This window comes from Polypterus senegalus, chromosome 3 (assembly GCF_016835505.1).
Source record: "Polypterus senegalus isolate Bchr_013 chromosome 3, ASM1683550v1, whole genome shotgun sequence".
Lineage (NCBI taxonomy): Eukaryota > Metazoa > Chordata > Cladistia > Polypteriformes > Polypteridae > Polypterus > Polypterus senegalus.
In genome coordinates this window covers 183325660-183346738 of record NC_053156.1, presented here as the reverse complement: position 1 = coordinate 183346738, position 21079 = coordinate 183325660, and the positions used below count along the sequence as shown (strand labels likewise).

General features: G+C 38.4%; 1 protein-coding gene across 1 annotated transcript in view; it reads left to right on the top strand.

Moving 5' to 3' along the window:
* The window catches only part of parp1 (poly (ADP-ribose) polymerase 1), a 210423-nt gene that overhangs the window by 58951 nt on the left and 130393 nt on the right, over positions 1–21079 (top strand). Inside the window, exons 3-4 of the mRNA XM_039748295.1 lie at positions 10059–10174; positions 16474–16688. Coding sequence (XP_039604229.1) covers positions 10059–10174; positions 16474–16688 — 331 coding nt within the window. The remainder of the gene's footprint in view (positions 1–10058; positions 10175–16473; positions 16689–21079) is intronic.

Genomic DNA, 21079 nt, shown 5'->3' with positions numbered 1-21079 from the left:
CCAAGTTCTTGTAAAGGTTTTTCCATATCTTCCTCTGTAAACAGCTTTCTAGGAAATGTCATCATCTATATATATAATTCACGAAGGCAAGACAACCATGAAAAGCACGCTGGAAGGGGCGTGGATTCACTAAGCCACCGACAAGTGAGACACCTATGGCGCACACAGGAAGGAGCCACGCCCACCAACTCCAAGACCATTGGATACGGCGACAACTCGCAGGGCGCGCCACCAACTCGGACGCGCGACACAGAAAAATGGCGTCATTTATGTTCGTCTGTCGTAGAGGCCACATGCAGTGCAGGTCAGGTTAATGTCATGTACCTCCGAGCTATGTTGACTGTTCATAGAGGCATGTTTCTCGCGGAAGTGAAATGCAATATGCAGCGTGTGAAACGGTTTGCGAGGGGTATCCCATGGGATCCTTAAAACAATCCTTTAAAACTGAGGTTAAAGCACAATGAAGGAATTAGTCTTTAAAAACCAATAAGCCCTGTGCCTCTGTTTCATTACCGTCTCACCTGCTTCACCAATGCAGGCCTTGCAACAGTCGAGACGCTCTTTCAGCAGCTGACATTCTCTTTGCCTGACCGGTTCACACAGAGGCAGTGCAAGAGAAAGCTGCGCCAGAGACAGACAGAGGCACACACACAGGCAGCTGGTGGGCGGCTCTCCATGAGTTTCTGTTGCGAGCGGACGCATAACCAGGTGGTGTGTATGCTTCGAGAACGAGGCTGGACGCGGCTTGCAGACCGGGCATGTGAGCAGGCAGTGTGTATGCTTCGAGTGCGAGGGTGGACGCGATAGGACCATCTAGGAAATATCATGTCGCGGATGTGATTCGCTGTATGCAGTGTGTAAAACAGTTTGTTTGTCGCAGATGTGAATCGCTGTATGCGGCGTAGAACAGTTTGCTAGGGTGTCCCTGTGTCTTTCCAGAAGTGTTCAACCATCAATAAATAATTATGCGGCATTTGTTATGCCGCGGGTTCACTATTGTGTTGTATTTTCCTCTCTCCAGAGTTCCATCTTTTCATTAACTTACTGTTGTATTCTCACACTAACCTGTTTTAGACAACGTGTCTTTCCAGAAGTGTTTACCATTCAATAAATAATTATGCATGAGATTGAGCGTGTGTCTAGGCGTGGGTAACCCGTTGAACCCAATTCGGGCTGCAAACCGTGGAATTGCCACTAAGTGCGACTCATACGCTCCCAGTGTTTTCGTCCCTACCCTTTGTACACACCCCCCTCCCACACGTTGACTGTTCATAGAAGCATGTTTCTCGCGGAGGTGAATTGCCATATGCAGCGTGTAAAACGGTTTGCGAGAGGTATCCCATGGGATCATTAAAACATTCCTTTACAACTGAAGTTAAAACACAATGAAGTGAGCATTCTTTAAAAAATGAGTTTTCGGTTACGATGCACGACCGCGTGCAGCATAGCAAAGTGTTGTACACGCTACATACAGCAGTTCGCATCCGCGACAAACATGCGTCGTCTTAGATGCTCCTGCACTTTGTACACACCCCCCTCCCACCTCGCTACGCCGCACGGACGATTGTGTGTTGGTTCGTTCCGTGCATTGTTACAATGTTGCTTTTCTTGCTGATTTATTACATCACCGATTTTGAAAATGTTAAATTTTCTCCCTATGCTTAAAAATTATTAAAATACCGGCCTGATTATGCGGCGTATGGTACGCCAAGGGTTGGCTTGTGAGGTTAAAATCATCTATGCCAGAGGTCTGATTCATTTGCACTTATACTGTTACTGCAGCCAGCTGTTCCTTGGCCTTGAATGTGCTTGTCATTACAGATCCATCCAACAGCTAAATCTGTATCTGTCACTCATCATACTCGCACTTTTCTGGTGGAGGACCCCGGCTTGCAAGAGCTGAGACAGGAACAACATCAGCAGGAGATGACGAAGGGGTCCCACCTCCAGCAAACTTCTTGGCTCTTACTGCTTTGTCCCTTTTAATCTTTTGAATCATCTGTTGGCTTCCTGCTGTTGGCAAACTGTGTGTTCTGCTTATTGCTTCTTGTTATTTTTAGACCTAGGAGCAAATGAAGTGTGTCTGCCAAAAGCATTCCAACAACTCTGAACCTCTTTTTTTTTTTTTTGTCTAAACTTTAAGGCTTCCAGTGTGAAATCAGTCTGATCATTTTTACATTAATCCATTGATTTAAGAGGTTTTGTAAAATAGCCTTTGTTGTGCTGTTTTTGGAGTATCTTATGAGTGATTGGACTTTGATAGTGCTTAGCCTGTGAACAAATCCACAATTAGAGAATTTATTGGACTTAAGTTACATGTTTTCAATTGATTTTTAATAATGCAAATACAGTAATACCTTGGTATATGTCCGCTTTGGAATAAGTCCAACTTGGTATACGTCCTGTTTGGACATGAAAAATTTTGCTTGGTATATGACCTTTGTTTGGAATACGACTCGCGTGCTACCCTTGTTTACCTCTCTCGAGACAAAGCCACGACTGCCCACGAGCGTCAGTACGGCAGTTGCCAGCAATCGGTGAACACCGCATGTGCTACCTGTTGTATATGATTATTCAATGATGCTTTTGTCCATTGCTTTATGTTCGGGTGTTGATTGCTATGGTCTGCGTCTTTTGAGACGTATGACTGCCGGAGGGTGGGGTGTGGTTTAGAAGGCACACTGTTTGGAGAGTTGGTTAAACATGGTTCAAAATAAACAGCGTTTGAAACGTTATTCTGAGTGTGTTGCTACTTCAATCTAGAGAACACTACCCTTGTTTACCTCTCTCGAGACAAAGCCACGACTGCCCACGAGGCGTCAGTACGGCAGTTGCTAGTATTCAGTGAATAACCTGCGCGCTACCCTTGTTTACCTCTCTCAAGACAAAGCCACAACTGCCCACGAGCGTCAGTACGCCAGTTGCTAGCATTCAGTGAACAACCCGTGCTATAACTCTGTGAATTTTCACGTGATTTGTGTTTTTTCGCATAAATTTGAATTGATTGTTGAAAAGTATGAAGTTGGCATGCGTATCCGGGACATGGTTGCTGCATACCATATGCTGAGAACGACGGTATCTACGATTGTGAAAAACAAAGACGTTATTAAAAAGTAAATTGAGGTTAAATTTTCATTTATTTCATTTAATTGCTTTTGTATTTATGTATTTTAGTATTAAGCAGTGTTTAAATTATTTTATACAACCCCATCAATGTATAATATGCCAATAACAATAGGATTTGTTTTCATGGGAATGGATTAATCATTTTCCCTTTATTTCTTATGGAAAAAATTTGTTTGGTATATGTCCAAGGATCTGGAATAAGGACGTATACTGAGGTACCACTGTATTTGAAATGTGCTTTTATTTTCGTCTCATTTTAGAGGTTATACTAATGAACATTAGTTTTCCGTCAAAAAGTGAATGACACAAATTTTGTGTTTGCATGTTGGGTTTTGGCGTCTCTGTGTCTATGCATTTCTGTTAAAGACGTTATATGTGATGGGAGTGGTGGCTCTATGGCTAAGGATCTGTGGTGGTTGTCTGGAAGATTGCTATTTCAAATTCTATTAATGCCAGAAGTGACTCTACTCTGTTTGGCCCTTTAGCAAGGCCGTTCACCTGAAAATTGCTCCAGGAGTGCTGAACAATGACTGACCCCATTCTCTGTACCCCAGAGATCATGCAAAAAGACAATTTCCCTCAAGGATTAACAAAGTATATGAAATTATTATTATTTTTATTTAACAGTGAGATGTGCTTTGTGCTTTGAAGCTTAGAAACAGTAAATTAATTTTATTTTGGTATTAACAAAGAAACCGCTCATTTAATCATTGGTTATGGACAAGCCAAATGGCCATTTCTATTGACTTGATTTTTTCAAGTTCTTTAACTGTTGATAGTGCTGCCAGTGTCCAGTTTTCTTCTGCATCACACAGTCCTATATTTGTAATTGTGGATGTTCCCCGTCAGCATTGAACTGTTTAAGACATCTAGAAAATGAAAGGATGCTAGTGATGCTGTGATCAATCAAGTCAAATGATTTTCACAAGAAGACTCTATTAGTAATCAGTAAATTGACTGATCACAAAATCATTTTTTTTCATCATCTGCTTTTCTAAGCTTTGTGACAAATTAGTTGTATTGTCCCTTTATGCATGGTATAATGGGAGGTGAGCTAGTGCACACTTTATGTAAACATAGAGCGGTATAGCTGACTTTACCGGAGAGAAATTAGAAATGCCTACCTGGTGCACTGGAAAAATACAAACAAGAAAAAAAAAGCAATGTAATTATATTAAGTGCATATTTTAACAGCAAAAATATCTAGTGCATTAATGTTTGAAATGATTATTAAAACCTTTAAGTGCATGCACTGCAAACTGTCAGGCATGGGCAGAACAGCCAGTATCTGATGACTGCTATGCATATTTACACTGTAGTCTTGTAAACTTTTCCTATAAGCAGGCCAGACAAACTAGTACAGTTAATTTTTTTTTCTTATTTTTTTTCTTTTTCTTTCTGAATTGATGCAAGTCCTTGGCACCCCAGAACAAATTCAGTCAGATGAGTATATTTGTTTTACTGGACAGAAGGTTCTAAGGTGAAGTATGAAATGGACATTGCACATGACATGGCAGCCCCAGATAATTGAAGTGAAATATAAAAAAAACACGCAATGATTGTAGAAACTATTTTCCAGATATGATTTCCCAATTTGACTGTCTCAAGATGGCAGATCTTCTAGACTTAAGTCCTTCCAGCAGGTAGAGGGAGGTCCAGGTGGACAGACACTGGAATTGATGTTGGTGGTGTTCTAGTCATCAATTAGTGGAGTTGTGATATAGTGGGTGTGCGGCTCGAAATGGATGGCCAGTTTTTGAATAAATAATGAGGGGGCGTGGTAGTGTGGCTGGAGCTGTTCCCGGGTGCTAATCGCCATACCTGTGCCACGCCACCATTATAAATAGGAGAAGTGCGAGTGCGGATGGAAGAAAGAAAGAGAGAGATTGGAGGTTAATGGAAAGAAGAAGAAGGCAGGAGGTGCAGAGAGTTGGTGTGGGAGTGCGTGAGAGCAGGCTCGATGGTGGATGCAGACAGCTGGGTGGCGAGCCCCTCAGCAGGAGTATATTGCTGACATTCAGTGGTGGCAGCAGGAAGCAGTCGCTCCAGCTGAGTGATCTCCAGGAGCTGGAGTGCCAGTTCAGTCTGTGTTACAACTTTGTTTAAATATAATTAGCTGAATGTAAAAGCAGGTAATCAGATAAAGCATTTATTTTTTTAACCAATTAATTTCGTTTGTGGTCAGTATCACATAGTACAGCCTGTATATTCCTTACTTCACATCTCTTACAGCATCCACTATTGCATTTTGTGGTGTGTGTCAAGCCAGTGCCCAAAGATGTGCTCGGCACAGCAGTACCATCATGTCATTGGCACAGGGGTCTGTTTTTGTAATACTGTTTCTCTGCCACGCTTTTGTTTCATGTTTATCACTGTGTAAGCCAACAAATAGTACGTTATTCCTTGCCTCCACTTCACATTTGCTGATTTTCTTCTTTTTTTCCCCCCACATGCCTTTTCCATTGTTTTTTAACCAAACACTGAACGGAATGTGATATTTGTATTGATTTGCATATTAAAATATGCAAAATTCTTGGAGGAGTCTGTCTGAAGCTGTAGGTTTGTGCACGTGTATTAAATTTCACGTTCGTTGGGATTTGTAAGGGGGAAGTGTGTGGAACGTGGCGTACGCACAGATTTATGCATCTGTTTTTTTTTTCTTTTTTTCGTACGCTATGTTTTAGTGTGAATTCTACGCACGTCGTTTCTACATGAGGCCACTGGTGTAGGTGATTGCCATATTCCCACCAGGGTTAACAGCTGAGGGTGGGGGATACCTCCAGTAATAAAAGCAGTGCGGTGAGTGGGGTACCTACTTTGGTGATTGGCACAGGTGTAGTTTAATCGTTTGGTCTGCTTAAGCTAAACTAGTCTATTTGCTTAAAACAACTGTCCATGTGCAGATAATGCTGTACACATAGGGCGCTGTAAAGCAGCTATATTAAGGCAAACTTCCATAACAATACACTTTAGAATGCTATTTTGTATAGCAAGTTAATATGTACAATGATTGTGAAGAAATAATTTCAGCTTGGAAAAAAAAACTGAAATTGTCCTTCAAATATAGGCTTACGTTTTACTTTCTTGTAGTACTGTAAAACCTTGATTTATCAATTGGGGTTTGGGACCGAGGATGTGACGGATAAGAGAAAAGAAAGCATAACGGAGCAGCTGCTTTAAAAATAATATACAGTAGTTTACTTTAGAGAATTGTCATTATTTACAAAAACACCTATATTAACAAAATCAATTTATATAATATTGTAATGACCAGCATAATAAGCAAATACAACTTAGAGGTACTTAAAACTTAGAGTTTTCTATGTTTTACTTGAAGCCTTTGTTCCATAACAAACGGTGCCCAGTCTTATACTCAATTATCTGTGTAACAGAACACATCTCCAAAGCAAGAAAAGAAAGATTTTCCTACTGATAATTCTCCTGCCACTCATGTTCTGTCTTTTTCTGTATTGCAAAAGCTCCTACTTATTGTCTCCTGACTCCCTATTCATAACTTTGTTTCTGCCGCTCCTTTCTTTGTCTCCTAACTTCTCCTGTTACTCCTCTCCTAAGAGGCTTGTCTATCTATCCCTCACAGAATAGAACCCCTTCACCTAGTCCTATCACACAGTATTCTGCCCTTTTTGCTCCTGCACAGCGCATCACAAGCTGCGTGCACTTCAAAATATATTAACAAAACATAAAATTTTAAAAGAAAATTACAATGCAGAAGAACATTACTGTTGGTGGTTTCCATTTTCAGTCGTGTACTATTATTGTTCTTAATACTCTTTAAATTGAAGCAATGCTTGAAGCACTTTTGCTTTTTCATTAACATTTAATGATTTCAATTTTTTGTTGAACAGAAAAATAGAAAAAAAATACAGAAAAAATAAAAAGCAGAAACCACTTCTGGTTGTCCGATTATAATGAAACTTCATTTCCATGTGTTTCTTACAAAATTTCAAGTACAGTATAAGACAGGGCACCGTTTGATAAGGAACAAAGGCTTCAAGTAAAACGTAGAAAACTCCAGTACCTCTAAGTTGTATTTGCTCATTATGCTGGACATTACAATTGGTTTGCAAACACTGTCAGGGCAGCTGATGGAACGGTCCTTAGGGATGGCACTGCAATTGTGACTCGCTGGGCTGGCTACTTTGAGCAGTTGTTCAAAGCTGATCCTCCGGCTAGAACGTTGAATATCTCTGTGTCCATGGCTCTTGAGGCTGATCCTCCAATTAGCTGTGAACCACCCAGTCTCACTACGTACCTCGACAGTGACATTCATGTCTCTGGTGACTCTTGTGAAGTCAGTAGACGGATTGGGAGAGCATGGGTGGTCATGAGGTCGCTGGAAAGGAGTGTGTGGCGCTCCCGATATCTGTGCAAAAGGACAAAGGTCCAAGTCCTTGGAGTCCTCGTGCTTCCTGTCTTGCTATATGGTTGTGAGACAGTGACGCTATCCAGTGACCTGAGATGAAGACTGGACTCCTTTGGTACTGTGTGTCTCTGGAAAATCCTTGGGTACCATTGGTTTGACTTTGTGTCGAATGAGCCCCGGAGTCCCGAATGAAGTACATTACCTGCATTGTGAGGGGGCGTCAGTTACGGCACTATGGCCATGTGGAGCGTTTCCTCGAGGGTGATCCGGCTCATAGGATCCTTGTATTCACTTTACATAGTAGCAGTTAAAATATATTTCTTGTAAATCTCAACTTAAACATTAATGTAATCAAATCAAATATAAAACTAAAGCTATTTGCCACTGCCATGGTATTAACATTTTATCTAGTTTGTTATATAAAAACAAGTTACCCTCAGAGTCCAGAGCCATGATCACAACATTATAACAGGCATCTTCCGAGTAACCGCAAGTTAACATTTCTAAATCAGTTTTCTTTTTTATCTGAATAGATACCAGCAGGAACATTTTCTTTATATATAAATATATAAAAAATTAAAGAAACACATTGAAAACACATCAGATCTCAATGAGGAAAAAAATCAAGCTGGATGTCTATACTGATAAAGGCTGGGTAATGTGTTAGGAATGAAAGGATGTCTCATCGTTTGATGGAAATGAAAATGATCAACCTACAGGGGGCTGAATTCAAAGACAACCCAAAATCAAAGTGAAAAAATGATGCAACAGGCTAGTCTACTTTGTTAAAATTTCATTGCAACAACTCAAAATTTCACTCAGTAGTTTATATGGCCCCCACAACCTTGTATGCATTCCTGACAATGTCGGGGCATGCTTCTAATGAGATGACGGATGGTGTCTTGGGGTAACTCCTCCTATATCTGGACTAGGGCATCACTGAGCTCCTTGACAGGTGCAACCTGGTGTTGTCGGTTGGACTGAAACATAATGTCCCAGAGGTGTTCTATTGGATTTAGGTCAGGCGGGCATTGGGGCCGGTCAGTGGTGTTGATTCTTTCATCCCCTAGGAACTGCCTGCGTACTCTCGCCGCATGAGGCCGGGCATTGTCGTTCACCAAGGTGGAACCCAGGACCCACTGGGTCTGACAATGGGTCCAAGGATTTCGTCCCGATACCTAATGGCAGTCAAGGTGCTGTTATCTTGCCTGTAGAGGTCTAGACGTTCCTCCATAGATGTGCCTCCCCTGGCCATCACTAACCCACCACCAAACCAGTCACGCTGAACGGTGTTATAGGCAGCATAACATTCTCCACGGCTTCTCCAGACCCTTTCACTTCTGTCACATCAAGCCACAATCACAAAGTCTGTTTCTGAATGTTTGGTTAGAGACATTCACACCAGTGGCCTGCTGGAGGTAATTTTGTAGGGCTGTGGCAGTGCTCATCCTGTTCCTTTTTGCTCAAAGGAGCAGATACCGGTCCTGCTGAGGGGTTAAGGACCTTCTACGGCCCTGTCCAGTTCTCCTAGAGTAACTGCCTGTCTTCTGGAATCACTTCCATGCCCTTGAGACTGTGCTTGGAGACACTGCAAACCTTCTGGCAATGGCACATATTAATGAGCCATCCTCGAAAAGTTGGACTACCTTTGCAACATCTGTAGGGTCCAGGTATTGTCTCATGCTATCAGTAGTGACACTGACCATAGCCAAATGCAATACTAGTGAAAAAAACAGTCAGAAAAGATGAGGATGGAAAAATTTCACTGGCCTCCATCTGTAAAAACCATTCCTGTTTTGGGGGTCATCTCATTGTTGCCCCTCTAGTGCACAATTTCATTAACACCAAAGCAGCTGATACTGATTAACAACCCCCTCTGCTACTTAATCGGCCAGATCAATGTCCCAGAAGTTTCATTGACTTGATGCTATACTCTGAATAAAAAGTGTTCCTTTAATTTTTTTGAGCGGTGTATATTTATTTATTTATACAATTATGCACATATTTCATTAATTAAAAATATTTACAAGGTTAGTGAAGAATAAGCCTTACAATATTTAATTTTATTCAAAAATTAAGCAAATTACATTTTTGTTGTATTGCTTAATTGTAAAAATACCAAGGATAACACTAACAGCGGAGATGAAGCTTCTGTAGAAAGTTAGAATAAAAATATTTTTAAAAGGAAGATAAAGATTGCTGTCAGAATCGGACAGTTCTGATCATGGAATTAGAAATTGATATCATCTGTAAAAAAATAATAGTTTCCCTGGTTCTTTTTCTGAACCTCCCCCTCAGCCAAGTTTGCCTTGGGTACCTCGAACAGGACAACTTATTCCCTACTAATACCACATCTTCAAGGTCATAGTCCTAGGAGGTGGTTGAACAGATAGGCAGTATGCAGGAGAAAACACATTCTATTGATAAAAATACTAATAATGATGACAATTCAGCATATTTTTAAACAAATTAATCTAAATAGTCTTCAGCGTTTCTGTAATGAGAATAATACATTTCCAGTCATAATTTTATGCTTTTGAATTTTTAGGGATTGGTGGAAAAAAAGGTGATGGTAGATCTGAGAAGACATTAAATGATTTTGCAGTTGAGTACGCAAAGTCCAACAGAAGCACATGCAAAGGTTGTGAGCAGAAGATTGAAAAGGTAGAGTATCGGTTTTATTTATATGATGCTATATGTTTAATATTTATTGGCTTTAAAGTTCATTTTTTAATTGATATGTATTGTATTTTTGTATATAGCATGTGGAAAAATTTGAGCATGTAAACTGACCTAACACCCCTTTCTCTCCTGTCCTTTCTGGAATTGTATATTAAACTCGCCTTCTTTTTTTATATGCTAAACAGACATAGGCATTGTAACTTGAATAACCATTCTTCCTCTTCACTGTACTAGTATTTTAAATTGATCCTCTAACTTACCATTTACAGTTGCTGAATACCTCACCACCCTAATCTATCTAATATGAATTAGATTCACCATCTAGAGTAGTTCTTTTCAATCCCAGGCCCGGGGTACCCTGTTTCATAATCAGTGCCTCATTTTAAATGTAAGTGGTCTCATTGTAGCTTGCATTTTCTTCTTTTAAGGCAATGTCATGTTACTCAACTTTTCAAGTGATTTTCAGTCATACATTTGATGTATGTGACCTTAGCGAGTCAGAGACTGTAACGTAATCTAATATGTCCACGAATCTTGTCTTTATTCATAGGAGTGGACTTGCGGACATTAAAGCTGACAACTAATGAATGCTCATCCTGAAATAGTGCATTCAATGTTGCAATAAAAAAATGAATGTGGCTTGGATTTCACAAACAGAGAAGAAACTCATCCATTTGTCTTCGGTTATATACCAAGATAGAATGGATAAAAAAACTAAAAAAAATGGCTGACATTGCTGAACTTGTCATAGCTGTTAACACTTTTTACAGTGCCACATCTGTAAGGCAGCACATTTTGTATGTCACAAAAAGGGGCAACCATGATTGTGCTGGAAGACGACATACAGTTACTAAATTAGACATAACAAGTGATTTTTAGTTGTTTAAATTGTCATGGTTAAGCAATAATATCAGCAAATGCAGTGTGTAATTCTGATATACCCCATGACTTTAAGCCACATAGTTTGGCACTGGATTTATACTATATTTAGAAAAGAGTAGTAGTGTGAGATTTATGTTTGATTGAGAAAGTATGTAAACCACTTCTATTTTTTCCCATTCATCTATGTTGCAGCCTTATTCTAAAATTATTTAAATTAAATTTTCCCCCGGACCAAACAACACTCACTACCCAAGAATGACATAGCAAAAAACAGGAGTTTAGAAATTTATGCAAATTTAATAAAAATGAAAAAAATATCACATTGACACAAGTATTCATAACCTTTGCCATGACACTTGAAATCTGGCTTGAGGGAGTCCCATTCTATTAATCAATTAATCTTTTCCACACCTTCTTTGGAATACATCTGTTGTCATTTCAATTGATTGGACATGATTAGGAAAGGCACAAACTAGGACTGTCTGATCAGACTTCACTATTCAAATCTAATTTTAATTTATTTGAAGAAGCTCTTATTGAATGCAACAGCTATTGGATTTTAAAAGAATGGGTAATTGGTTTACTTTGCAGTCATTTTTGTGTTATAGTACTCCAGACATGTTTTTCAGAGTTGCTGTATTTTGCAGATCTGGTTTTCTACATCAGCCTTTTTGTAGTGCTGAATAATTTGAGACAGTTTTGTCTATTCCCCTACTCCGCCTTCTGATTAACGGAGTAGTATTTTCTAAATACAGATCCGGTACTGTTAAATTATCGTTCTGCTTCTGATCCAGTCCCTAGCTGATGTTTAATGTTAAGACATTGTCATTAATGCATATGAAAGCTCACAGTCCTAATTCTGTTTGTCTTAATGATTTAAAATCTCCCCTGTAAAGTGCCTCTTCAGTGTCACCAATGCACATTTAGCGACCAACGTGCTGCGTTTCTGTCTCATTTGTCTGCTTGCTTGACACGCAAGACCTAAGTCAATGAGGCATAATTAAAAATATTTATTATAGTTTTGCTGCATCCATGAAGGAGGAAAAAGACCTTATTTAGTTTATTTCAGTCTGTTACTCATTAGCTGCTGGCCCCTGTTTGCAGCATTTTGCAAACAAATGAAATTGGAGTCCACATACTTTACTTTACACCCGTGGCAATTTTGTTTGTTTATTATTTTTTAACTATCTACATCCTACACTTATTTATTTTCAAGGAACAAAAATTCTTGTCTCAAGACAATCACAGGCAATTTTGAATGGGCATTAGCCTAACAGGTAGTACCAAATATGTGTGGATCTAATTTCTTTATGATTATGTCACTTTGTACACACAAAAAATCTGTTTGGGGGCAAAGGCTGTTTTTTGAAATGTCCTTTCATTCGAAGGCTACATTATCCATACAACAGAGTTTTAAACGCTTCATTCTTGTAGATGTACTGCGAGTAAAACATGTAATTAAAAAATAATATTGTTAATATAGCGTAGCATTGTAGTAGTACACATGGCACATAAGGATTTAAGCTTTTTATAGCTGATTTGTTTTATGGCTCGCTGATCTTACAGGCAATAAATCTCCCTTTGAGTAGGTAAGAAAATCAGTATATTAATGTAATTAATTATTTGCTTACTCAGCCATCAGTTCTAGACAGTTTTTGCAAATTCTTCTGTTTTATGGGGTACACCAGAATTGAATGGGTGGCTTTGATGGCTGTTATATTTAATATAGTCGTCAAGTACTGGTAGAATTTTTTTCCTTTTGGCTTTTGTTCTTACTCCTACTGTCATTATTATAATACTATGCTCGTAATACTACCTACTGTGTGTTCGAATATACAGGCAGTCCCCAGATTACGTACAAGACTGTAGGTTTGTACTTAAGTTGAATTTGTATGTAAGTTGGAACAGGTACATTTTTTTTAATAAATGCTATTGTTGACTGACTGTTACCAAGTGCTCTGCCAATGAATGATGGAGTTTCACCTCTCTCTGACCTTTTTATTATTTCTACTTTATTTTCAATGGTGGTGGTTTTCTCTTCTTTACTGTATCACCAGCACTTCCATCAGATTTGGGTTTCAGAGACATTATTGAAGGGTGAAGACAAAAGATTAAGATGAGCTTTTCTGCTAACACAGCAGGAAGGCACCCATCATCAACACGTCTGAAGTACTGACAAGAGACAACTTCCTGCTATGTGCGTAACAGTACAAGCAGGATTGCTATTGAGAATGAATGGGGGCTGCAAGGGGCGGTTGACCACCCGCCCATCACACAGTCACCTCCACTACAGTATGCTGCAGGCAATGTCCGCCCACCGGGATCGAACACGGTGTGGCCAAAGGCGGGTAGTGAATTGGCCACCACCACCCCTATTCAACAGGCAGCCACCTGAGGCACACTACAGGTCTACCTCACGCCGCCCCGTTCACCCTCAATGGCCTCCGTTCAGCCACAACCAGGTCACTGCTTGCAGCATTACCAGCCGCTCACCGAGAACAAACGAGGCAGCCGTGTGTGGTGGGCAGGCAGTGAAACACCCCCCTCTGCTCCAACCAGCCTACGTCCAGTCAGAAGCAGTAGCTGTGGTGGCGTAGTGGGCAGGCAGTGAACCACCCCATCAAGCCTCCGTCCTGCACTTGAGTGATAGCTGTGGCCCCGGTGACTATGGACTACGGGTCACCGCTTGCTGCCGGGAGCTGCCCGAGGGACACTACACTGCGCGAGCAACGAAATCGCCCCTCTCATGCCTCCGTCCAGCTAATGCTTGCAGCGTCCCCAGGCCGAAGATGATGGAGCAGCAGTTAATGAGGCGCATGTGTCGCAGGTGCAGCCCCGTTCTTAAGTCGTAGGTCGGATGTTCGTAACCTGGGGGACTACCTGTAATGTCAAAGAAATAGTTACATGGAAAAAAAAATGTAATTAGGTAAGAATAATAATAAAATATTAAAAATCAATACGAGCTTACATAACATTGAGATATAATTAGTGCAAAGGTAGTGTCCTTGTTGTAGTAGTATTATATTCTAAGTCTCTAAAGAAGAATAGAACATTAGAACAGTTTAGACGAGAAGAGGCCATTCAACCAAACAACGGTTGCCAGCCCTGTCCACTTAACTCTTCTTAAAAAAAAAAAAAAAAAAAACCTCAAGTCTGGTTTTAAAAGTCTTACTGTCCACCTACTTGGTAAATTACTGTAAGTGTATATGGTTAAAAGGTCAGATGTGATTAAGGATTACAATAACGAGTATGAATATAAGGTCAGATACCCAAAAGGACAGAAAAAAATGCCTTCCAGGTTTCATCCCAGAGGATATGATACAGTTAAGTATTTTTGGTAGAAATCAACATCTTAATTAAAGAAAGAAACGTATCCTCTAACAAGACAAGTCTGATAAAACCTTTCGAGTCAGCAAACGGATAGGAGAAATGCTGTTCAAAGAGTCTCTTCATTATTATTCTTCAAATGCCTTAGAGGGAGCATCCATCATACCAGTGTTACAGCTTGAAGAGAACTGTCAAATATTAATGGTGTTTGTAGTTTTATTTTATAAGAAACTGAATTTACATAACAGTGTCAATCAGTGCATACATTTACTCTGTATCGTTTGTTGGTTTTCACCCAAATGATCAGTGTAAAATGAAAGTCAATTTTATTATATTTTTTATTGTTCTCCTATCCTTAGACACAGGATTTAGCCACTACCCTTGGAATTTCTGTGTATATACAGTAAGTGTCAAATCTTGTTCAGTACAGGACATCTGATCTCTTAGTCATGTTTCAGTATATTTTGTGTATTACATTTTTGTCTTTCTTTTTCACTTGACCTTGGCCTGAACAGGTTTCTGACATTTATTAACCCTTTACGCTATTTCTTTAAGTTGAATACTATGTTCCCCTAAACTTTTCTTTTATATCTTGTGAACAGACTGGGCACTTACCTTCATTTGACCATCACAGGTGGTGCACAGTGTTGATCAGGTGGTAGTGGTAGCACAAAATACCACCACAGGAAAGAAAACACAGAAAAGTAGAGAATAGTAATGACTGCAAATCCAGGAAGAATATGTTCATTCTATGCATGTATAGTTTATTAGGAGTGCAACTAAAATGAAGCTATGAAAAGCAAAATAAAAAGGATCTCTTTAAAAGTTCTTTTTAAATGATCCGTTGTGTTAGCCTGGCCTCTATTGCTAAACTATTCCTGATTTTGGTGCATAGCAGAAGTCTGCCTAATTAGTTCTTTTATGCTTAGCTCTTGCAATAATAAGCAGACCTCTATTAGAAGATCAAAGGTTATGCCTTAGAATTTAGGGGGACAGACATTATAAAGTATAGGAAAGAGCAAGATTATTTAACTAGCAGACTTGGAGATATTTTTTGGTACCCGTACAGCTCGTTGAAAAATTGTCATTTGCCTCCTGTAAAATGATTGAATCAATAACAGTTGTCCCATGTATACTTGCATGACTTTGATATGACTTTGAGTAAAGCAAAGCAAGTATGAAAAGAGAAAGTACAGTGATCCCTCCTCAGTCGCAGGGGTTACGTTCCAAAACCCCCCGTGAAGGGTGAAAATCCGCAAAGTAAAAACCATATGTTCATATGGTTATCTATACTAATAAAAGGCAAACAAAATATTAGACTGAGGGTTAAGGGTCCCATCGTTTTTGTCCATTCCATTTTCAATATTTTATTGAATCAAAACTAAATAGAGACTAGACAATGATGGGTACCAATTACTTTTGGCAATTTCAGGTTATTTCAGAGATAGTTATGTTCTTTTTTCTTGGAAAGTACCAACAAATTGGTCCACTAAAATACTGGTAACTAATTAGTAACCAATGTAATGATGTTTAAATTGGTGTTGTGAGAAGAACTTAAATTTTATTTTTCTGGTAAAGGTACTTGCTACTGCATTCTGAACTAATTTCATGCGATTGATGTCTGTCTTAGGTACTACTGTAAAGAGTGTATATGGTAATCTAGTTGACTAAAACAAAAGCATGAATTAACTTCTCAGTACCTTGCAAACACCCCAAATACCTCTAGCCACCATAATACTGTTAACATAGTAATAATGAAATTCTGAAACCACGTATGTACCCTGCCCAAGTTTAAACAGAAACAAATACTGCAAGTTATAAACTGTCTGCAAGTTGGAGCATCTGCTTACTAGTATGATATAAAAATTTTGAAAAGCTGAGAAAAAACTGAATGCTGAATGCAGACTTGTAAGTTAAATGCTAAAGTGATTCATAGTCTTCTTTTAATATTCATATGGTGTAATAATATATTTTTTATATTTTGAAACAATTATCTGTTATAATGGATACTTACTACTCCACTGCATATAGAATTTGTTTTTGTTTCTTGACTATTTTTTTTTGTTTTCTAGGAACTAATTCGGTTATCAAAGAAAATGATAGACCCAGAAAAACCACAACTTGGAATGATAGATCGATGGTACCATATTGCTTGTTTTGTCAGTCGAAGAGAGGAGCTTGGGTTCATGGCAGCTTATAATGCATCGCAAATGAAGGGATTTGCCATTTTGAGAACAGAGGATAAGGAAGAACTGAAACAAAGGCTACCAGTTTTGAAAAGTGAAGGGTATTTTTCCATTCTCTTGTCCTTTTGTGCATTTTCAGCTTTGTTAGTATCAACTAGACTTTTCTATTACTTCTTTGCTTGCATTGTCAGTATCAATTAGATTTTTCCATTTCTGCTTATTATGACATGCACATATTATGTTATGTACATCAGTTCTTAACAGCTTATGTATATCTATACTAATAAAAGGCAAAGCCCTCACTCACTCACTCACTCACTCACTCACTCACTCACTCACTCACTCACTCACTGACTCACTCACTCACTCACTCACTGACTCACTCACTGACTCATCACTAATTCTCCAACTTCCCGTGTGGGTGGAAGGCTGAAATTTGGCAGGTTCATTCCTTACATCTTCCTTACAAAAGTTGGGCAGGTTTTATATCGAAATTCTTCGCGTAATGGTCATAACTGGAAGCAGTTTTTCTCCATTTAAAGTAATGGAGATGAGCTTCAAGCCGTGGGGGCGGAGTTTCGTGTGACATCATCACGCCTCCCACGTAATCACGCAGTACATAGAAAACCAGGAAGACCTCAAAAAGCGCTGAAGAAAACATGCATTATATAATTGAGAAGGCAGCAAACAATAAGAAGCGAGCGAAAGTGACATATACAACCATATTCATGAGTTCTGCTACTTCGGAAACAAAGCACGATGTAAACCTACACTTTAAATTAAGTTCATAGACAGGCTGCCGCTGGCATTTGTAATTTAGTGCCTGCCCATATAAGGTCAGTCCGTCAGCGCAATCCAATAGCAAACTGCCACGGGTAAATATTCACGGGTGAAGGACTGTGCTTATGGAGAGGAAGATGAGATGGTCAGGGTGGTGTTTGACACAAACTCGCGAAACTGCGAGAAAGTTTTAAGTGCCAGGACTAAGGTAACATTAAATACAGCCATGGACATAGCACGAGATATATATATATGTATTTGTGTGTATATATGTGTGTGTATGTATGTATGTGTGTATGTGTATATATATATATATATATATATATGTATATATATATATATGTATTTGTGTGTATATATGTATGTATATGTATGTGTATATGTATAGATATGTATATATATATATGTTTGTGTGTGTGTGTGTAAATATATATATATATGACAACAACACTCATCACTCACAACAGTAACAAAACAATAACATTGACAATCATGTTACGTTATTTTCAAAATGTTTCCTTTTCTTTTTCATTGCTTCTTTAACACACTACTTCTCCGCTGTGAAGTGCGGGTATTTTGCTAGTATTTTATAATTAATAAGAACAAATTGCATCAGATTTTTTCCATGTTCTTTTTCAGAGGCTTAATCTCCCATTGTGTTATTTTTTTATATATTTCTATGAATGGTACTTCTTTTATTTTTATAATTTAACTTACACCTGTCCCTCCAGAGTGTACTCCACCTGTCATCCACCAATGCAGAGGTCTTTGAGAAATTAACCAGTACTGTTGATATTTATGGTCTTTTTTTGGCTGTAAGGCTGTATCAAGGTAATTGAATGAATCTTGATTTAGAAGCAATTTTTAATAAACACAAAGATAAGATAAATAGGTTAATTTGTTACGTGCACTAGGTCTGTTGGAACAAACTTCATGATTCAAATCTAGATTTGATAGATTGATGCACCAAAATTTCCTAAAGTACTCCAAGTGAAATCTCAATAATGCATTGTATAGCTTAAGTGTTACCTACCTTGACTTATACTCCAAACATCAAACTATATCACCTGTTAGCCTTTTATTTATGGTTTCAACACCATCTATGTGTATAAAGTAAAGAAGATCCTTACCATAAGGTGTATTTTCAATTTTCAAATCTGTCACTGTCATTTAAAATCAAACACCTTACTTCATATGTGTAATACTTTTATATTATTTAAATTTTATCTGCCTCAAATTTTCACAAATTTTAATTTAGAATACCCAAGGGTAGGTCCATCTGTAATGAAGTGGCTGAATCTAGATTATCTGCCATCATGCATATTCTTGCCTGGCTCATTTATGTATATCAGAAACGGACACAGACCCAACATTTATCCCCAAAGAGTACTGCTTTTAACATTGTTTAATTCAGTAAAATTATCTTGCACCATAAACCTTTGCTTCTTGTGTTTAATCCAGTTTTGCTGCCACCTACAACCTCATAATACATGCACCTCTCTTTGTTGCTTCTTCAAAGAAATCTTACATTTTTGGCTAAATACGTTTTCCCTCATCTGATGTTTACTCTACACAGATACACCTGTTATTGCTTACATTAATTTACTTCCTATATATTAAGTTTACTGGACTATAGTTACTTGTATCAACATGATAAACCTTTTTTTATGCAATGGAATGTTTGCTAGTTAACAATTTGTGAGGAATTTCCCCAGTGTGTTGTGATTAGTGACAAAATACACAGCCAACTAATACACTGTTACTGGTTAGCTGCTTTTTGTGGGGGTAAACAAGCATTTCAGTATACTGTAACACAATGATTTATCCAGCCTGCCTAGTTTTTAATCCAATCAATCAAATGCACAGTTCACAGTATGCTGAGAGCTGTTATTTTCATTGAGATGAGATGGAGTTGCCAGAGTCTGCAATTGGAAATAATTTTTTATTCAGACTTTAGCGTCTTGCAAAAGTAAATCCATGTTTTTTTAGATGGTTGGTGTAAGAGTTATGTTTGAATCCTGGTCTGATGTGTACCTAGCATGTGCTGAGTCTCATATTCTTCTGAGCATATGCTTAAAGGCTGAAGGTGTTATTTTAATATTCACTTTGATAAAGGTTACATTTTAAGAGAAAAGGTCATATTTACGACATAGTCAATGTTGTGTTGTAATGTTTAGGCTAAATTTCCTGTTAAATTGACCCAGCTGGATTAAAAAAAAAGGTAAACCATCGTCTCGCAAACCATAAGAAAAGGATAAATATGCAAAATCTCATGTTCATAAACACCTGTTAATCACATTTAAAAAGTGTTGTACTTCTAAGCTGACAGGTCTAGTGGACCAGGTTAATTGTGGTTATTTAAAATATGAAAGTTTTTTTTTTTTATTTTATTTATTTTATTGTAATCATTCCATACAAATAGATCGATTTTTACAAAAAGTAGGATTGAAAACAAATCAACCCCCACCCCTGAGAAAGAGGGCATAGCCAACAGAGTAAAACTTAAAGCTAGTAAAAATAAATACATTGATGAGTTTAATAAGCGGATAATGATAAATGGAGAAGTAAAAGAATTGGGAAGAGAATCGGTTTCCTCAGTGCTTTAAGAGCTTAATCTAAAATGTTATTAATTAGTTCCTGCCAGGTTTTGAAAAAGTTCCGTACAGATCCTCAAAGTGAGAATTTGATTTTTTCCAATTTCAAATTGTATAAAACATCACTTACCCCCTGACTTAAGAGGAGAGTTAGGATTCTTCCAGTTGCACAAAATAAATCTGCGTGACAATAGTGTACTAAAGGCAATCACAGTTTTTGTCCTTCTCCACTTTAAGCCCATCTGGAAGTACACCAAACACAGCTGTTAAAGGGTTAGGAGGTATTGTGACACCAAGGCTGTCTGAAAGGCATTTAAAGATTTTGGTCCAGAATGATGTTAATTTGGTGCAGGCCCAAAACATGTGACCCAGTGAGGCTGGAACTTGATTGCAGCGTTCACAGGTTGGATCTTGCCCTGGAAACATTATGGACAATTTTAAACGAGACAGATGTGGTCGATACATAATTTTGAGTTAAATAATTGTATGCTTAGCACATATGGAGCTCAGGTGAATTCTGTGCATTGCTACCTTCCACTCCTTTTCTGATATGCTGAGTGAGAGATCTTTTTCCCTGTGTCCTCTTGGATCTTTGAAAGGGAGGGACCGTAAAATGGTTTTATATGTTGCAGAAATGCTGCCTGAGTCTTTGAAACTGAGCAATATTTTTCCAGCATAGAGGAAGGTGGGAGATGAGGAAAATCGGGCAGGTTCTGTTTGACAAAGTTTCTAATTTGAAGATAGTGAAATGTGTTGCTGGATAGTTACATTTAGAATGTAATGGTTCACAGAATGCAAAGACGTTTTCTATGTAAAAATCTCTTAAGTGATTTAATCCCAAATGTTTTCCAGATATTAAAAACTGCATATGTTTGCGAGGGCCACAAAAGGTGGTTCTCGTGCAGAGGTGCCACAGATAAAATTCTCTGTCTTAAAATGCTTCTTACATTGGTTCCATAAGCACAATTGGGTTGTTAGTATATTGGCGATAACTTGCATTTATAGATGCACAAAGCAGGGAATATAAAGAAGTACTGCAGGATTTTATTTCTATTGCAGACCAAGCCCGTGTATGTTCATCTATTTGTGTCTATGTGCAGGTTTTTATAGCTTCTATG